The sequence below is a fragment of the Oreochromis niloticus genome, linkage group LG15, assembly GCF_001858045.2.
Source record: "Oreochromis niloticus isolate F11D_XX linkage group LG15, O_niloticus_UMD_NMBU, whole genome shotgun sequence".
NCBI lineage: Eukaryota > Metazoa > Chordata > Actinopteri > Cichliformes > Cichlidae > Oreochromis > Oreochromis niloticus.
In genome coordinates this window covers 4,347,601-4,366,149 of record NC_031980.2, presented here as the reverse complement: position 1 = coordinate 4,366,149, position 18,549 = coordinate 4,347,601, and the positions used below count along the sequence as shown (strand labels likewise).

Here is an 18,549-nt window from a genome sequence, read left to right as displayed (position 1 = left end):
TAGCGGGTTATTTTTGGGGCTCATCCAAGTGGCTCATTCTTCAAATATAGAACAATGAAGAAGTGCAAGACGACAAGAGAAAAACAGCAGCGAAAGCAGCAGGAGGAATACAGAACAGAGATGCTGTGAATCATTCCAGATGCATCTATTTATTCAATGAATCAAGGCCTTGTGTAGGAGCTGGCATATTAACCCTGGCTTTCCTTTCTGAATTGAGAATCTGTTGTGGCTGGGTGGTCTTTTAATCTTTACATCTACATTGTTGTGGAAATGTTGAAATTACTCAGACAGGTGCTAAGCAGAGTTTATATCGAGGGCAGAAAAATGAAGTAGAAGTTAAGCTCCTACAAGCAGCCTCACTGTGCTCTCTGCTTCGAAGCTCTAATATGTACAGTATGAGTAGGCAGAGCGAACAGGGAAGGCTGCAGGATAGCAGCTATCTGACACGGGATAACGCCTGGACGGGACTACGCACCAACCTCCAAGGTTTAAATATCCACACATGCCAAAGTACCAAAAACTGTACTTCCATAAGTGGCCACACGAGGCAGACCCGCAACGTGACTCTTTCCCTGTAGACTCCCAACAAAAACGTCAAATTTCACAACCTGACAGACATTAAAAAAAAACTATAACTTTGGTCTATAGTTACCCATCCATAACAGCTCTGTGTAGGTGATTTTTGTTTTAGGTCTGTTTCACCTTAAAGCTTAAAGCTAAGTGCCTGACTGATAAGATCGAAAGGTGGACACCAAAACAACTAACTGCCTGGTAGGATTCATGTCACTCGTGCGTGTTTGTGGCCTGGGTGACTTGTGGAACATCATTTAATGCTGTGTGGTTAATTGTATCAAGAGCCATCTAAGAAGTTCCTCTTTTGCTAAGTAAAATTTTAGTTTTTTCAAGTTTCTACTTTGTTTTGTGGGGGTGTGTATCACTTGGCACTAATTAGAATTATCAGTGTTTAGCATGATGCACACATACAATCTATGCATGCATTTTGCTAACAGTTGTTCTAGGATTGGTTGACAACTTAGCGCTCCACCCTCTCATGCAAATATGGTCGATTTTAAATGTAAAAACAAAACAAAAAAACAAAACAGAAGCACCCCAAATGCTAATATTTAAGGCATCAAAACAGGACTTCACAACCAGGTGGGTGACGTCATGGCGCCTATATCATTTACATCTTTTACATACAGTCTATGGAGTTTACAGTGAATTTTTGTCCAGACTACATATGCTTAGTGGCCATTGATTAAATCCATCTAAATTCATCAAAACACCTTTTTTTAACCTGTGATGCACTCAAAAAGTGTTACAAGTTAGATATTAGCCGGAAGCTACAAGTGCCTTTTGTCACTGAAAGGTATATGGTGAGTGAAGAAAATCATGGTATATTGGAATACACAGCTGTCCATTACATCTGTTATATTGTCAAAATATTTCAAACTGCAACACTCCAATTAAATCTCAAGGTCAGCGCTCCATCTTTATCGTTTGTATAACGCAGCAGAAATATGGGTAGTGCATGCATTTACCCTGGCTGTCTCTGGGTTCTCTGCCACCATGAACATGAAGTTGAGATTGACCAGGTCTGTGCCACTGCAGATGCAGATGATGCAACCCTCCAAGTCTGCTTCTGTCTTTCCAGTGGCCTCAAATGATGACAGGATCTTAGGGTCCTGAGGACACAGCATTAAAGGCAGAGATTAGTATGGAAATGATGGATAAATAGCTGATCAAAATTACATGCTAAGACAGAGACCTAGACATAAAGCTAAAAAAAGATAAGATAAGAATAATTAAGCTGCTCTTTAGATGTTTGAAAGCATTTCTGCTGCTTTAAGTTTAAGGGAAATATTTCAACATTTAAAGACCTTTAGTTCTTTTTCTCAGAACAAACTACATCCCAGCATACCTTAGCCTGATATAACTTTAATGTCTGTTTTATCAGTTTCACAGAACAATCCACATAAGGATTTTCTCACTATCAAAAACACCACTCCTCCCTCTCTCATCTTCTCAATCAGATTTCCTGTCTGCCACCATTGCCACCATGGAAGATAGTAATGCTTATATGTTATGGAATTGAATTAACAGCAACAGGCAACAGGCTATGCCACTTTAAAATCTCAGCCTGCAATCATCCAGTCCCATTCATCTCTTCTCCCTCATTGGATTACTTGAAACAGCTCTCCAGGCTTGTGTAACCATGTTAGCCTCTGAGGAGAAGCCCAGCTATCAGTTGTCTGCACTGTACAGAGCAGCATACGGCGCATGAGCCGCCATCAGACTGCAGAATCTATATACGTGCCCTCACATACGTACACAAACACACAGCCACACAGGACCAAACAAAGGCGCTCCAATCTGTTGTCAGCAGTATGACTTGAGACTCTCCTGTTAGGCTTCTGCATTTCAGTGGCTTCATTGGTTTGCATACAAATTAGAAGGCAGCGTGTCCATGGATATTCCAATAATAGCTTTCATAATTCATATAGCTGGTATGACGCTAAATACCACAATATAATGTGTCACTGTCAAGGCTACATAGCATGAATCGATATTTAATATACAGAGGAACCATGTGGTTTGGGTTTGTGCATATCTGCCTCTGTAACTGCTACATAGAAAACTGATTGGTTGCCAGCTGTAATAATTCACTGGGCACCATGGCTATTTTAGGGTCCATTTCCTATTATGGGATAAGGAAAAGTCATTCTGACGGAGACTGAACATCTTATACCGTTGATCTTTTGATCCTGTAGTATGAACTCCATAACCCAGCGGTTTTCTGACAGCGCATCACCACCAGGCTGAAAGAACAATTTTTCAATACTACTCTCTTGGTCAAAAGTACAATCCACAGCTGCGAGAAAGTTCAGTAAGAAGCTGTGGCGAAACTCAGAGTTGTATGAATATTGATGAGCTGAATATTTCATGTTTATGTTCTGCTAGTGCCCTGTGTGAATCTGTATTTGAAAGCAAATCTCAGCAGTAAGAACTCAACCGGGAGTCCCAAAACAGTCATTATATTGATAGAAAAAGCCACTGTAGCCTTGGCTAATTTAGGCATGAATAATAGCCTGAAGTGGCAGTCTCTCTAGATTTTACCAGGAGTGCCTCTGTGGGACTAAAAGACGGAATGTTTGATGCAGAGGCTGAGAGTGTGAATTTTGTGAAGGCAGAAGTGAAGAAATTGTCTCTCCTGAGTTCTTACCTTTGGGACGGCACCAACGCGAATACTGTTGATGAGAGAACACTCCAGAACCTGACCTTCCTGTAGGAGACCAAAAATGATGGAAAGAAAGGGAAAAAAGAAGTAGGTGAAGAGGGGGAGAATAAAAGTCTACAAGAAAGACAATTTCTGATAGTCAGCAAAGCACAAGCACCACAACCTCTCAGCAACATGGGTGATTACGACCCAGAAATGAGGAAGTCTCCTTTGTGCGTTGAGAATAGCTGTTTTAACACCATTTGATTTAATTACCAAGTTTGAGTCTGCAGTATATGAGGATAAACATATTAACAGTTTGGACTCTTGCAGCACCAGGCATGCAGCTGCTTGGGATCCCAGCGCAATGGCGGGCTCCCGAGAACAGACAAACTTATACTGCCGCAGTTTGTAGCATCAGTTGGAGAGACCTGATCACCTTTGGGGCCCAACCTGACTCCATTCACCCCAGTTGCAGAAGGTGTGCATGAAATGAATGCTGCTAGTCTATTTGTAACTCCGGGGGAGGAAATTAATGTCAAAATCTATTGCAAGATTTGCAAAATGTTAGCAGTAAAATGGAAGTTATGGAAGTTAGGTGCTTGCTTGTATATTCTCTGAACTGAATTCTGAAAAATACACAAATAGTGTGCCACCAAACTATTTCTAAAACCACTAAACGGGAAAATAAATCATCCTAATCAGAGTTATTTTTCCAAGTAGAGGGACTTCAGATGCACCTCAGAGGTTTTTAGACAGTGGCAAAGAAAAATCAGGAATGTTATAATCCAGTGGCTGGAAAATGAGACCATGCTAGTATTAAAAACTGCACTAGCACAGCCAGCTGTAGCTCTTATGTGCTAGGCTTCATCTTAGCTAGTTTAAAATCATCCAACAAGAGCTACTGAACAAATCTGCAACAAATTAATCCAACTATCTGATAAACATTGTCTATTGCCCAGTGCTAATCAGTATTAGCCTAAATACTAATACTTACACTTAAATCTTTTCTCTATATTTTAAGCTTGTTATAATATACATATATATTAAATGTGCTTCATTAATAGAGTTTTTATTTACTTGCATATACCTTTTTCAGAGTCAAATGGTCAGAAATACAAAAAAGAAATAAAAACAACTGACTCTTCCCTTGCATGCCTTTTTAAATACTTTACCTACTCCATCTGGATCCTGTCTTATACATTTCTATTTAGAGGATCCTCTCAAAAATCCTAGAATACACAGGGGTCATGATGTGGAAGTCCTACCTTTCCCTCACTCTTCCAGGTGATGAAAAAGCCGTACTCGTCCACTTTCATGTGGCAGTTGGGCTCAAAGATGTATGGGTCCTGCAGCGAGGAAAAATTATTATTTCTAAGCAATGAGGACATATTAATCAAAGGTTTTATTTGACACAGCAAGACATTAAACAGTCAACCTGTTTAACAAACACAGGAATTATGCAATCAGACAACCAGATGTAGCTCTTATTCATTTTACAAGATATACCTGCCTGCCTAAGAACACACACTCAAACACACTTTCACAAAGAATGCACAAATACGCTCAGTATGTACACACAGGTTACCCGTAGGGGAGATGAAGCCTGTTGTGTAAGGCAAACACGCAGTGAGATTAATGTGACCACCTTTAGCTGTTAAATGCAAACATCAACGCAGTTGGAAAACAGTTCCGTGTTATAGAGACGAACAGGAGGTAAAAGTGTATTAGCCTAGCTACTGTGACGCTACTGCACACATCGATCAACAGGAGTGTTGGTGGAGGAAATCTACTAACCTTAGCCACCTTGTCCTACCCAAACAATCTTACCATCAATTCAATCAGCTGGAAGATGTGTGAGTGTGTGTGCTGACAAATATGTGTATTCCCCCCCCCCTCCTCCCGCCACTCAAACAACACATCTGAGAAAGCTAAAAACATGAGAGAAATAAACTAGAATAGGAGAAGGCTGCTGGGTCACTCTAATATTAGCAGTAGGGAACAGTGTAACACACTCGTGTACACACTCATACACACGTGATTTATTATTTCAGGATGTTGCTGCTATGAGATACGCAGCTGCAAATAGGACTGAGCTGGCTTGTTATTTGGCTCTTACCCTGACATCTAAAACCCTCAAAAAAACCCCTCACAAGAATAATCTTATTTCCATTTAGGAAACAGTGAGACTGCTATAAGTGCAGATAAAAGCTTGAGTCTCTTTCATCTGAATGAAGACTGACAGAGTGTTCGGTGTTAGATATAGAGCCACCTCGATGAAGGAGATGGTTTCAGATAGACCTCAACTGTTGAGGACATACAACAGTATCACATTCCACTGCTTTTAGCTTTACTGTAGTAAATCTAAAATTGTGTGTGTGTGTGTGTGTGTGTGTGTGTGTGTGTGTGTGTGTGTGTGTGTGTGTGTGTTGCCTATTGATCGTGCCTCTTATTTTGAACACAGATCCTCAGATCATTTTCAGGTCTTTTACCCTTGGTCTAAATTTCCAAATCAATATTAGAAAGTGATAATTAATCTGCCCGGTGTAGGCTTAACAGCTGTATCTATAAATATTATATATGATGCTATTAACAAGTACAGTCAAAAACAAAGTACACCTTCTGTAAATTTGTCAGTATCAGTACATAAAATCATCTTCTCTATGACGTTATCGTTCTCTCACATTGATGTGGAGGAATTATAGCCTACTATTTATGCTTGTTTAGGTCATTGAGGTTTGTGGGCATATCCTTATGCACAGCTCTCTTAAAGTCCCACTACAGTATTTAACCCAGGTTGAGGTCTGGACTCTGACTGGGTCATTGCAACAATTTGATTCTTTTCTTTTTTCCCAGTCATTCTGTTGAATCTTTGAATTGCTGCTGTGTTTGTGATCACAGTCCTGCTCCATGACCCAGTTTAAGCAGAACTTCCTCTGTCAGACAGGTGCCCTCACATTTGATTTTAGAATACTTTGCAGTCAGTGAGTCAACCATGAACTCATCCGTCTACCAAAGCGCTCAGGTCCTGTGGCTGCAAAACAAGCAGCCATGGAAGGAATCCAGCATTTTGGCTTAGTTATCGTTAAATAAATAAGGACAGTTTACCATTTTGTATTTTGTTAGATTATTATTATTATGCCTCGATACGTAAAACCTTAGAATTTAAAGAGGGTGTACTTTCTTTGGGCCATGACTGTAAATGCTTATGTGTGTTTTCTGTCTCATTCGTTTTCATTCGTCTCAGTCTACCTTCATCAGCTGTCAATATGAGGCTGCATAGTTTCCATGGACACCAAACATCAACCAGATCTTAAATGATCGATTTCCACTCAGTGAGATAATGAATGAAACACACACACACACACACACACACACACACACACACACACACACAGGGGAAGCTCTTTGGCTATTTGCATAATGGATTATATAGGATATCTTTCACCTTTTACATCAATGCCTCTGGACTCTTAAAGAGGACAAACTGATATGAAATATCTCATTAAAGGATACAAACTAATTATTGAAAATCCATAGCACACTACAGAGTGTAGAGCTAAAGAGAAAAACAACGAGTGAGATGCAAACTTGGAAACATCTCCATCTATTCAAGGACATGAATAAGATGGCAACGAAAGAATTCTGGGGACATTAAGTTGTTTTAAAAGCCATCTTATGTAACGATATGTAGTGCTGAGAGACTCCATATAACGATAGGTGTCCCCCATGAAGCTTTGAATTGCACTCGTACAAACACACATACAGGCACACTGACCCACATGCACATTACCTGCCACTACCATCTGTCACTCAGTGGGGCTTCAGTCACTAGAGACTGTTCTTGTGGAAAAAAATAAAATCCATGCTGTTTAGCATATGCTTTTTGCCCACTGAGATGCTTGCGCCTCGCATCCTTTGTAATTTCCAGGCAGCAGTGCTTTGCTCACACAAACACAAACACAAGCCCACACTGACACAAAGTATGACTGACAGCGTTTTATAAATGAGACGCATTGCTGCTTCGTGTTTACGATAACAGCGAGGAACATGAGCTGACAACCAAAATAACTATTGATTTATGAATGAAGGACTGTAGCTCTGTTTTTTTCTCCTGAGGTGCATCAGTTTGAGTTGATATTGTTTAGAATATAATCATTCATTAATGAGAAAAATTCACAGCACCAAGAGGGGAGTGGTATGTCCCAAGTGTCATTATTAATTTTAACCGACTGACAGAGCTTGACCTTATTACCATTCAGGCCAGACCTAACCTTGTCCTGTCTAAGCTTGGCTCAAATTCACAGCAGCAACACACTGAGGACTCTGTTCAGAAGCATGCTGGCCCACTTTCACCGCTCACTGTGACATGGCTTTGGATTTGATGATGCCTTTCCGTACAGCTTTTTTCTCTGCCTAAGAGGGATCCTCCTCCCCCAGCTGATGCCCACATAAACGGAGAGGACTGAGGGGATTTCCTGATGTGTGCAGGGGTACGTGTAGGTCTGTGTGTGTGCGCGTGACTGTGACACACTTTGCCTTTGCTCGTCCAGTGTCCTAGCTAGGTGTCCTGATTAAGTTTGTCTGAGGAAATGTGGGCAAAAAAAAAAAAAAAAAAAAAAAAGGCAGGAAGATATACATGGGGGTCACATACATGCAAGTGCATACCAACATATACAGAAGCAGTGAATTTGCTTGTGGCTGTGACTGAACATTTATTGGTTATAATTCAACTTTAAAATAGTTTTTAGCTTTTAAGTGATCTATTTATATTTTCTAGCTCACATTTTTTCTGGTTTTTATTTGTGGTGGTGTTTTGCATCCTCCTTTGTGAAGCTCCAAACTGGGTCCTGATCCAATACAGGCAGAATAACCTAGCAGGAATGGTGCTAATCCGAATATCTGAATCAATTTAATCTGTCACAATTAAGTCATACATACAATCAATCTAAAAATAATAAACAACAATAACAGATTTCACACTACAGCCTATGTCAGCTGGCCAATATGATCAGCTGATATTAGTTATTTTTCGCTATACTGATATCAGTATTCACAATGGCCAATAAATTAAAATGACAAAATTAAAGAAGAAATAGAAGAAACACCCTTCAACTATGTTTTGTGTGTTGATGTTGCACAGTTCGTCCATGAGGGGGCACTCTGCAACTGTTGGCAACACATGTTGCAATGATCCAAGCAGAGTTGGGCACAGTGTTAAAGAGTAAACAAATGACTGCACATGACAAATGTTAGGGAAATCTGTTTACGTTTTGATTGTCTGAAAGAAGAAAAAAAAAAAAATCACTGATATATCGCAATATTGGATTTTTAAATCACCACATATCTGTGTCAGTATCGGCCTTTTAAATCCTATAATCGGTAGGGCTCGATTTCATACGGTGTAGTAAAAACGTAAGATCTCACGTGGCTCATGTAAATCCTCTTTTGCTGCAGCAGAGCCTCCATAGGATGTTCCCTGTAGCTCATTAAAAGAGTTGCACAACTCCTCTTTACAACACTGTTTCAGCTTATTTATTTTTTGGGGACGTCTTAATTGAAAATCTGTCTTTATGTTTTGCTACAGCATCTTTAGGCACTGGAATTGAGAACTGGTAATCAAAAGACACTAAGCTTATCAGTTTCTTTTATCAGCACTCGTAGGTTTTTCTTACAGTGGGTTAGGGCATATAATAAAGCAATGATGTCACGTGGCAGTGGAGCTTCTGCACGCCTGAGTGACTGTATATGAAAGCAGCGCTGTTCTCAGAGTCACAGAGACAAACACAGTTATGCAGGCACCCCCATTTTGCCACCTTTCCCCACTTTGTGCATTTCTAAAATTGGTCCTTACATTAACCAATTTTCTTTGGAATCATGGCTATTCTAAAACTTTTCTAGCATGTGCATAATTTTTTATAGTGTGCTAGTTAAGACCCTCAGTGGACGTGTTGCGGACAAGCAGTCGCCATGCCGAAGCATCTTAATGAGCCTGATCAATGTGGCCTGTCTACAGCTAGAACTGTGACTACACCAGTGATGATATAAACTGAGGCCTCTGTTCTGTGTATATGTGTGTGCTTGTATTACTCATGGTGTGGGGATATAAAGGGCTTTCCATTGTCGCACTGTGGACCCGTCTTGGATATTTTTGAGGGGAAAAAAACCAAAGGCAGCATAATGTAAATCATTACATTTAGAGACTAAAACTTAACTTACCAACATTTAAAGCTTGGTATTCTAAATGTATGAAAACAAAGACTCTGCTCTGTGTGTTGATGTGTGCATTTGTCCAACTAATGACTGAGCCAGGCACAGTCATTAAGGTCCAGGATGATAACAGGGCAGACCAAATAATCTATGGTGGTATCAGCAGGGAACACTTACAAACAGATAGCTTAGCATTGGCTAAACTTTCACCACTTCACTGAGAATACTAAAAGCCTTTTATTTTTAATCAATTACTCATTGCAGGAAAGTGTCATATTTACCTCATCAAACCTGTCGAAAGAGGTGCCTTCCTGCATGAACTCAGGCAGGTGCTTCTGCCAGTTGAATTCGTAGGACTTTGTCATGGCTGCTCACAAGTCTGAGAAACAAACAAAAGAGGAGAAGACACACAGGGAAAGAGACAGACACAGACAAAGAGTATATTAGAAAAGAAACCTTGCTCTCCAGGGGCTCATCCAAAAATATCCTCTCGAGAGTGAGAACAACTTGCATATATAACAACCAACCACTAAACAAGCTCCAAAGACAGAATTTAGGAAAGATATTTATTTATTATTTAGGATTTGTCAGAGATTTAAAGCACCCTCTCTGCTTTGGAGCTGCAATTAGCAGTGAGGCAGAGTAAATAGAACAAGCAAAAGGAATACGGGCACATGACATCAGAGGACAACCGCTGCGTGGGACCAAGCAGGAACCTCCAGGGCTGAAAAATGAAGCCCATGGCAAAGTGCCTAAAGCTGCAGTACCTTAACTGTCCACTTGAGACGATCTCCAAAAGTGAGTGTAAAAAAAGAAAACAAAAAAAACACAGCTGTACAGAAAATGAGTTTGTTTGTTTTTTAATTCACCCATTTGAGGTTTTGTTTTTTTAGGGTTGTAGCTGCTTTGACTGTCAAGGTTGCCAACACAGGTGTCGTTAGCTAGGCGTCACATCAGCTAACTGGAATCAACTGTGTAGTGTTGGTACCTATTTAGAACATTTTTAATAGACCTAAATGATCAAATGGAGTTTTTAAATTGTAATAACAGCCCATCCAAGCTATGTGATTTGGATATGTACATTTTTATTTACGTGTTAAATAAGCAAGTATGTAAATCTGCACAATAATGTACATAGAGCCTACTGGTTCACCTTGCTAACCAAGCTTGCTATTATTTGCTAATAACAAAGAACTCATCCTCACGTCCAACTATCATCGCTTCTGGATTCCAAAAACAACCATAATGTTATAAATTAATCCTATAAATGGGACTATGGGTGGGCCTGAACAACACAAATTGAGCATATCACAGAGATAAAAAGAGTATGCGAGAAAGGAATTTCCTCCTGCTTTTATCTAGGACCCTGAAACCAAATGGATGGGCACTGCACAAATACTAGAGAGTCAGGCTTCATTCATGTGACACACCTGCACGTGTACCATCACGTAAGACATCCAGCTCAGGGAGGGGAGGAGGTAACTGTACTATTGTTGATGACACCACCCAAATATAGGCTCCACCTACGTCAAGCTCAAATGTGTCAAGCAAAAGTGAGAGGGAGAAGTGCACTTGAGAACGTGACATACTATGTATAGTCTAAGAGCTCAGCCGGTATTAAGTCATTATGGGAATACTCTGCAATGATTTGATTTTCATCCACCAATCTTTTAGCCTGCTGCGCTACAGAATATTTTCTATTATACAGAAAATTAAACGCATATACACAAAGTGGAAACTGGATGCTGATGGATGAGATGAGAAATAGGGGAACTGAGGAAGGGTAATGGGGAAAGAAATATGGACAGAGAGTCAGTGTGAAAGATGTGAAGGCACAGGGAAAAGTGAAAGGCAGAAAAACAAAATAAAATCAGTGCACTAAAAGTAAGAGCCTGATATACACCCACTGAGAGGCAGAAAGATGTGATCTGAGAGATGAGGAGAGCGTGGCATGAGAAACAGAGATAAAACAGAACAGTGGTGGGCAGAGAGACACAGAAGGAGTGACACAGCTGTGAGTGACAGAGGCTGGGGGATCAGAGTGGTGAGTACAGCAGAGGGGGGTGTCTGCTTTTGATGTGGGGAACGCAGATCAGACACATCAACAGGGGTTACAGGAAACTACCGGCTGGGTGGGCTACAGTCCACCCCTGCCATGACAAGTGCAGATGATGCAAGGCTTCTGGGATGTTTGAATGCAGCCAATCTCACTGCTGCTGGCAGCTTCAGCAAAAGACACCATTGCTGAACAGAGACAGTGGATAACACCAGAAAATTTGAAAAACAAGCTACTGCACTTTAATTTACACAAATTAAGTCAACTTGGTCTGCTGTGCTGTATATCACACAGCTAAAGGAGGTATAGTATCCAGGTCAATACACATACTTATTTACAAAAAAAGGAGCCAACCATGAAACCCAGTGCTCCACCATCTGTGGTGGCCAAAAGTAGAGTTTAATACAGAAGTTTACTCATCAAACAAGGGAAACACGGAAATGTTATACACTGTAAAACAGATTCAAAATCATTCATATAGGACGTTTCACATCTCTAATTTGGACTAATTGGACTGTGCTTTCCTGTCTGACGATAGCCTAGATCTCGTTACACTCAACAGTATGCATTAGATAACATTTTCCTCAGCGGGATGAAATCTGTCCAATAGCAGTGCAGCAGTTGAGGTCCTATAAGGCCACGCCAGTGCGCACGCTGGGCCTCTGAGCTTCTAGAAGTGTGAGTGCGCACGTGAGGAGCTATGGGAAGCTAGCGGAAGTCGGTGAGGTCCGAGCCCCCTATCCAACCCCTGACAGAGAGATAATTACGATAGATAGGAGCCCCGTGAGGAACACTGTTCCCAGCCTCCTCTTCTAAAATGGCAGCTAGGGTAACACCCAGCGGTCCCACACCTCATAAACTAAAATTAGGCTACAGCTACATCACTCAGTCAGTGGTGGAAGGGTTGACTGGGGACATGCTCCAATGGACACGAGTGAACAACAGACAGAGAGCAGCATGTGTCATGGCTGTAACAATAATCACAAAATCAGTAATAACAACGACAGGTATTAACTAAGGACTAAAACTTTAACAACATCTTAGCTGAACTGCAGGAAACTGAAGGAGGAAACATAATAAGATGTGTTCTGTTTGATCTTTCAACACATCATCATCTGATGTTTTTGCTGATACTGTTGTGAGGATTCATTGTCAGTCTTACTCCATTAATGTCAGACAAAAAGTATTTCAGTATTCAGATTTTTATTTTCTTATTTCATTTCATCGTTTTCTTTTGTAGCTGCCAGCTGAGGAATGGTTTCCTTGTGTCATTATCAAGGTTGTCAGATTTAGAGGATATACTGTATATACCATATACCTTATATGGCTTTATATCTTTCGGGGCCTGTGCAACTGAGGGACGGCAGTTTTTGGTTTACCAGATGCTGAGCCCTCCTGCTGTTGCCATGACATTAAGGAGCAAGTGGAAGGTGTCACTTCTAATTGCTCTGAGAGCGCACGTCTATTTAAGGAATGGTGTGTGTAGATTAAATGAAAGCAGTCTCAGACGTCTTTTCAGGTATCAGCTATCAGGAAAAAACATATATATCCCACCACAGATGTTGCTTAAGAGTTATGTAGATTACCGCGCATTTCTGAGAAAAGATTTAATTAAAACTAAGTAGAAACAGCTGGGCAAGTGTGTGTGGCTGTCAAGGTCAAGAACACAGTTATGCGCTTCAAGTTGTAGTTATCACTTAAAAGGGATTTTTTAAAAAGCAGATTTGAAAACCAGGTGCTTGGGGAAAAAACCCCAGAAAGGCAGTGTTTGTCAGAAATATTACTGTAACAGGTGCAAAACATCAGCTTCTCAGCTTCACATGACTGGAAACCACCATCTGTTCTATAAGAACAAGGGAGGCTTAAGTAATTAAAAAGTAATCAATAACAGAAACAGCCTTAATTCAATTAATTTCTCATTTTCTGCACACATAGCGTACACACCCACTATTTAGAAGACCTGATGACACAGACCTGTTTTAAGTATGTGAGATGAAAGTGAGTGAGAATGGTTCTCTGTTTCTCTGTGTTAGTCCTGCAAAAACTGGTCATTTATCCAGGGTGTACCCTGTCGTTTACCCTATGATAGCTGGAATAAGCTCCAGACCACCCATAACCCTGAACTGGACAAGTGGGTGGATGGATGGATGGATGGATGACACTTTCAAATTGAGAGCCAAACTGTTAATACAGGGAAAAAGTCTGTTGAAAAGAGAATTTTCACAGTAAGAGCTGTGCATCACTTAGACCATAAGATCCAATGTGAACACTTTCATTATAATATGTTCAGTTGCCTAAGATTTTTGGAACTTAGGAGTGTCAGGAGAATGAAGTTTGTTTAAACTTAAAGCAGCTAAGCTCTGTGTACATAACGAGAATGCACACACTGTAACATATATTTCAATTTCTGCTTCCATTCCACACCCACGCTGCTCGCTTGGTGTCCCTGTGAAAGTCAAACACACTGTAACACTGACGTCTGGCATGATAGTGGAATATGGTTTGTATTTTTCCAAAGCTTGGCCTATGTACAAATCTGCATTTGTACATATAGTTCTATTATGGACTCGCTGTGGCATCCTGGTCTCTAATCTATACAGTAAATATCACAGAGTGATATCATGTCCTCTTATGTATTCATCTAGCATATTCATCTTGTCTTGCGGCTTTGAGACTGAAAATGACGGCATGCATGCTTTTTTGTACAGTCTTGGAAGCATTTTGGATCTGGCAGTACTTATTAAACACCAAACAAGTCTATACACCCTAGTGTTATTTTGATTGGGAAAAAATAAACACATACAGGAAGCCTACATAGAGAAGGCCACAAAAATCTAATGTAAATTCCATCATTAGAGGGTGAATGTGAGGGTGCGTGCAGACATCTGCAAGATTTGTTATCACCATGCAGACACCACACTGCAAGAGCAAAACAAGAACAGCTACTCCTCAATGGTGTCTGCAGCCATCATGTGTGCAACTTACGCCGCCTCTCCTGTGACAATACCATCAATTTTCCTCTTTCACTATTAGGGTCATCACTGCCCTTGAGGCTGAACCCATCTTAGGACACACGTATCTAACCACTCACCTGGACTGACTCACTGGAAAACAAATCCCCTGCGACTGAGAACAATTTTCTTCCTGCACATTTCGCTCAAATCCCAGTATTACCAAAAGCCAGAGTGAACCTTCATCAGTTTAATAGGACTGGCAATCACTTCCAAAGACTATAACACAAAAAGCATCCTTCTAACAGCACAATAGGCTTCACATTCACAGGACAATATAATCAATTTGCTAATTCTTGCTAATGCTTGCAATACTGCAATGATAATATGTAATCCAATAATATAATGAAAACGCATTACAGTCACTCAAACATTCACAACTCTGACACTTTTCCATCTATTTATTGTCTCTGTTAGCTCTGTGAGTCAACACAAACAGGTTTTTTTAGCTCATCACACAGAGCACAATGCAAACACAGGAAGGGACAGCAGTCAAATGTCACATGTTCTGATGATGCTTGTGTGGTCTTTGGCATATGAAGTCTTCACCAAATTATATATGTGTGTACAACATGCTGCAAACAAGTTAAAGTATTCTGTTGCTGAAGATGAATACTGACAGTAATTCCTGCGCCTCATGATCAAGGCTACCTCTACATGTTTCAATACAGCCGACGAGTTTGAGGTGTGCACAAACACTGAGGTCTGGCAATTATTTTACAGCAGCCTCGTGTTTGGAGCACATCATTTAGTAACAGTACCCACAGAGCCACTGGTCAGATTCAATTCCCAATAAGATATGCATGCCTTTCCTTTCACTGCATGAAAAACCCATTTCATTTTACCTTGAAGCAATTGCACAACATTTGCTGGATTACACAAATGTATGCACAAAAATAAAATCAGAAAAATACAAAAATATCATATTGCTGCTGTAATGTACTAGAACAAGAAAATAGAGTGTACACATATTAAATACATATAAAGAGTAAAAAGGGAGGAAGCCTCGCATAGTATGAAAAGGTGGTCATCAGGATAAAATAAAAGGGAAGCATTTTTAAACATCAGCCACAGTAATGCCACCCTAAACATCTTTGTCATGTGGTTTATATAAAAATAGAATAAAAGAGCAACAAAAACAAAAAAACAAAAAAAAGACTGTCAGCTAAATTGGCTTGATTATAACAAACAAACAAAACAAACATCTGCGTTATGGTGGCCAATCACCAACCAGAGCATACAGAAAAAGAAGAGCATTATTCAAACACTGGGAACAAACTGCAACAGGCTGCTGCTTTGAGGCATCTGTGTTAGAGATGAAGTCTGTAACATTCACTCAATATCACAGCCAGGCAATATTCTGGTGGTGGTAGGTTTGTTTAATCGCATTACCATGAGGACCATCAGATTGATTCCCACTCATGTTTGCTCAGAGTTTTCTGCACGCATCAGGCATGCTGTGCTCACGCCGTGAGGAGCAGGCCAATATCATACAAGTGTGACTGTTTACACTGGATAGAAGCAGTCTTTAATTCAGTGAGAGACCTGAAAGGAGCTCATGGTTTTATTATACCAACAAGACCTATTTTCTTTGAGCAAGCAGCTTGTAGGAGTGAAATGTTAATAACGCCTGTGTCCGCTTTTACATTTCCATAACAATCGGTGATACGGAGGGGGCAGTGTTTACTAAGGAACCGTGCTACTACAAAAAAAGAGTGAGATGTGGTGTGCTTGTTCTAGCTTGTGTATAAAATGTGTAAGATCTCTGATTTCACAGGCTATCACACCTTAGTATGTCCAAGTGCAGCTCTGCACAAAACCTGGCATGCAGGCGGCAAGCTGAGCAAGGAGAATCGACGGCTGATGAAAGAGTGAGTAGAGGAGTGAATGGAAAACTGAATGGTGCAACCCGCCGCTAATCGCTAGTGAAATTCCCTTTTTACTCATTTCAATTGATCCACATTTGGATTCCTCTTTGCTCAATGAGTGAGTGCTAACTGGGGCTTCTGCTGCCTCACCGCCTGTGTGCGTGACTTCATGTGTGTGCCTGTGTTTGACTAGGCTTGTTTGACTTTTTAAGTAAGTAGTGTCAATGTGTCTTTCGCCGCATGAGTGTTTAAGTTTGTTTTTTTAAACCCACTTAGTCCTCTTAGCCTGAAGAATTGCTAACAGGAAAGTACTGTTTAAAAGACCCTTTAGAAGACACTGTTATCTCACAGGTTAACTCACTTTAGAGTATCCAGACTGTGTTGGATAAACTGTGCATTCAAAAGCAGAAAAAAAAAAACAACGCTCTTCCTCGTTTCTTTAATAACATACAGAGAAATAACGAACAAATGGCCTCTCTTTAACACATTACAGGCTTCGTACATACTTCATTAAACATAAGTGGATTGCACATTTCAAATAAACCACAGATGGATTTCTTCAAAATGAAGAGGTTTGTTTTCGTCCCCTGACTCATCATTAAAGTCGAGAATTGTTGCACACTGCAACTAAATTACAGCCACAGATGCAGGATGCTCTCGAATAAGATATAGAACTGACACACGGCTCCTGTGGTACAGGCAATCAGTGGACTGTGTTGGCGACCAAGGTAGCTCAGTGATAACAGTGTTATCACAATGAACTATGGAGAAACTATAAGGTGGCTTTCAGTGTGTGTACTGAAATACTGAGTGTAGTTCTCCCGTCAACCTCAATCAGGGGGCGGCCCCTCCGGAGTCGGATCTGCTGGAGACTTCTTCCTGTTAAAAGGGAGTTTTTCTTCCCCACTGTTGCAAAGTGTTTGGTCATTGGGGTTTTCTCTCCATTATTCTCTTTAGCTTACAATATAAACACTTTGAAGCAGTTTTTGTTGTCATTTGGTACCATATAAATGAAACTGAACTGGATAGTGATAGTGAAAACTGATGTCAATTTAGGGTCATAAACACTAACTGTGGTAATAACAAGTAATTTAGTTAAAACTGTACATTTATTGTTATTAGGCTGAGAAAAAACATTGATGGCTCTAGTATATTTTCAATCGATTCTGGCACTCTATAATAAGTATAATACGCCCGTTATTATCATTTTAGTAATGTCCTGTGAGTTACACTTTGATTCCCACTCCTAGTTGTTTTTCTGCAATTAGAAATTCCAATGTGAGCCCAACCTTTCTAAAAAAACAAAAAAACCAAGCACAAACTGGTGGGGGCCACAGAGACTGCACACGAACGGGAGAATAAATGAACTCTCCAATGTCAAATTCCTGATAGAGGGTTCTCTTGGGCAGCGCATATAAAAAACTGTAATCAACATTTGTTTCTCTGGGACTGTAGCTAAAGAAGTATTATTATACTGTTGAAGGGAAGAATGTATTTTCCACACCAAATGACCCTCTTCTACCCATCTTCTTTGCCTTTTATAGTTGAGGATCACCCTGCTCACTCATGCTTCTCAGTCCCTGGTTACATAATCAAACTTCAGCCTGTGATGGAAACTGGCTGTCTTTCAGTCACACACACTCACTACAACGCCCAACTGTGGTGCTACAGAGCACATGCACGCACACACAGACACACACACAATAACCACCACACTTTCTCAAAGCAAATACAAGCAGTAGGATCTCCCTCACTTTCAATGAGTAACTTCACTTTCCAGTGTTGTTCCATACTCAAAGCAGACTGATAAAGTTCTATATATAGCCATCATATTCACCCTCTTCCAAACTGAGTTACATGAAAAATGAACACACATCCTACTAGACTTAGCATCCACCTCATAAATGACAGCCCAAAGCCTTTGCCAAAGTGTGGATATCAGTATGTTTATATGTGTGTGACAAAAAGAGAGCTAGAGTCTGCTGACCTCAGGGCCTATGACTACCCTCATTGAAGGAACACTGAGGCCTCTCAAAGGGAAATAAAGAGGAGGAGGAGGGAGGGAGGCAAGGAATTAAGAGAAGGGCGAGGGTAGTCCCCGGGGTTATCAAGAATCTTTATCGCAGACATTTAGAGTACTGTTTGTTTGTCTGTGTGTGCATGTATGTGTGTTTGTGTGTCAGGGAG

General features: G+C 40.4%; 1 protein-coding gene across 4 annotated transcripts in view; it reads right to left on the bottom strand.

Moving 5' to 3' along the window:
- The window catches only part of plcb4b (phospholipase C, beta 4b), a 64,937-nt gene that overhangs the window by 22,267 nt on the left and 24,121 nt on the right, over positions 1-18,549 (bottom strand). For all 4 annotated transcript variants that reach the window (XM_013268820.3, XM_013268822.3, XM_025899055.1 and 1 more), the window contains exons 4-7: positions 9,709-9,806; positions 4,486-4,566; positions 3,224-3,283; positions 1,542-1,685 (exon numbers count right to left, since the gene is read on the bottom strand). In XM_013268820.3, the coding sequence (XP_013124274.1) occupies positions 1,542-1,685; positions 3,224-3,283; positions 4,486-4,566; positions 9,709-9,792 (369 nt within the window). In that variant the 5' untranslated portion in view covers positions 9,793-9,806. The remainder of the gene's footprint in view (positions 1-1,541; positions 1,686-3,223; positions 3,284-4,485; positions 4,567-9,708; positions 9,807-18,549) is intronic.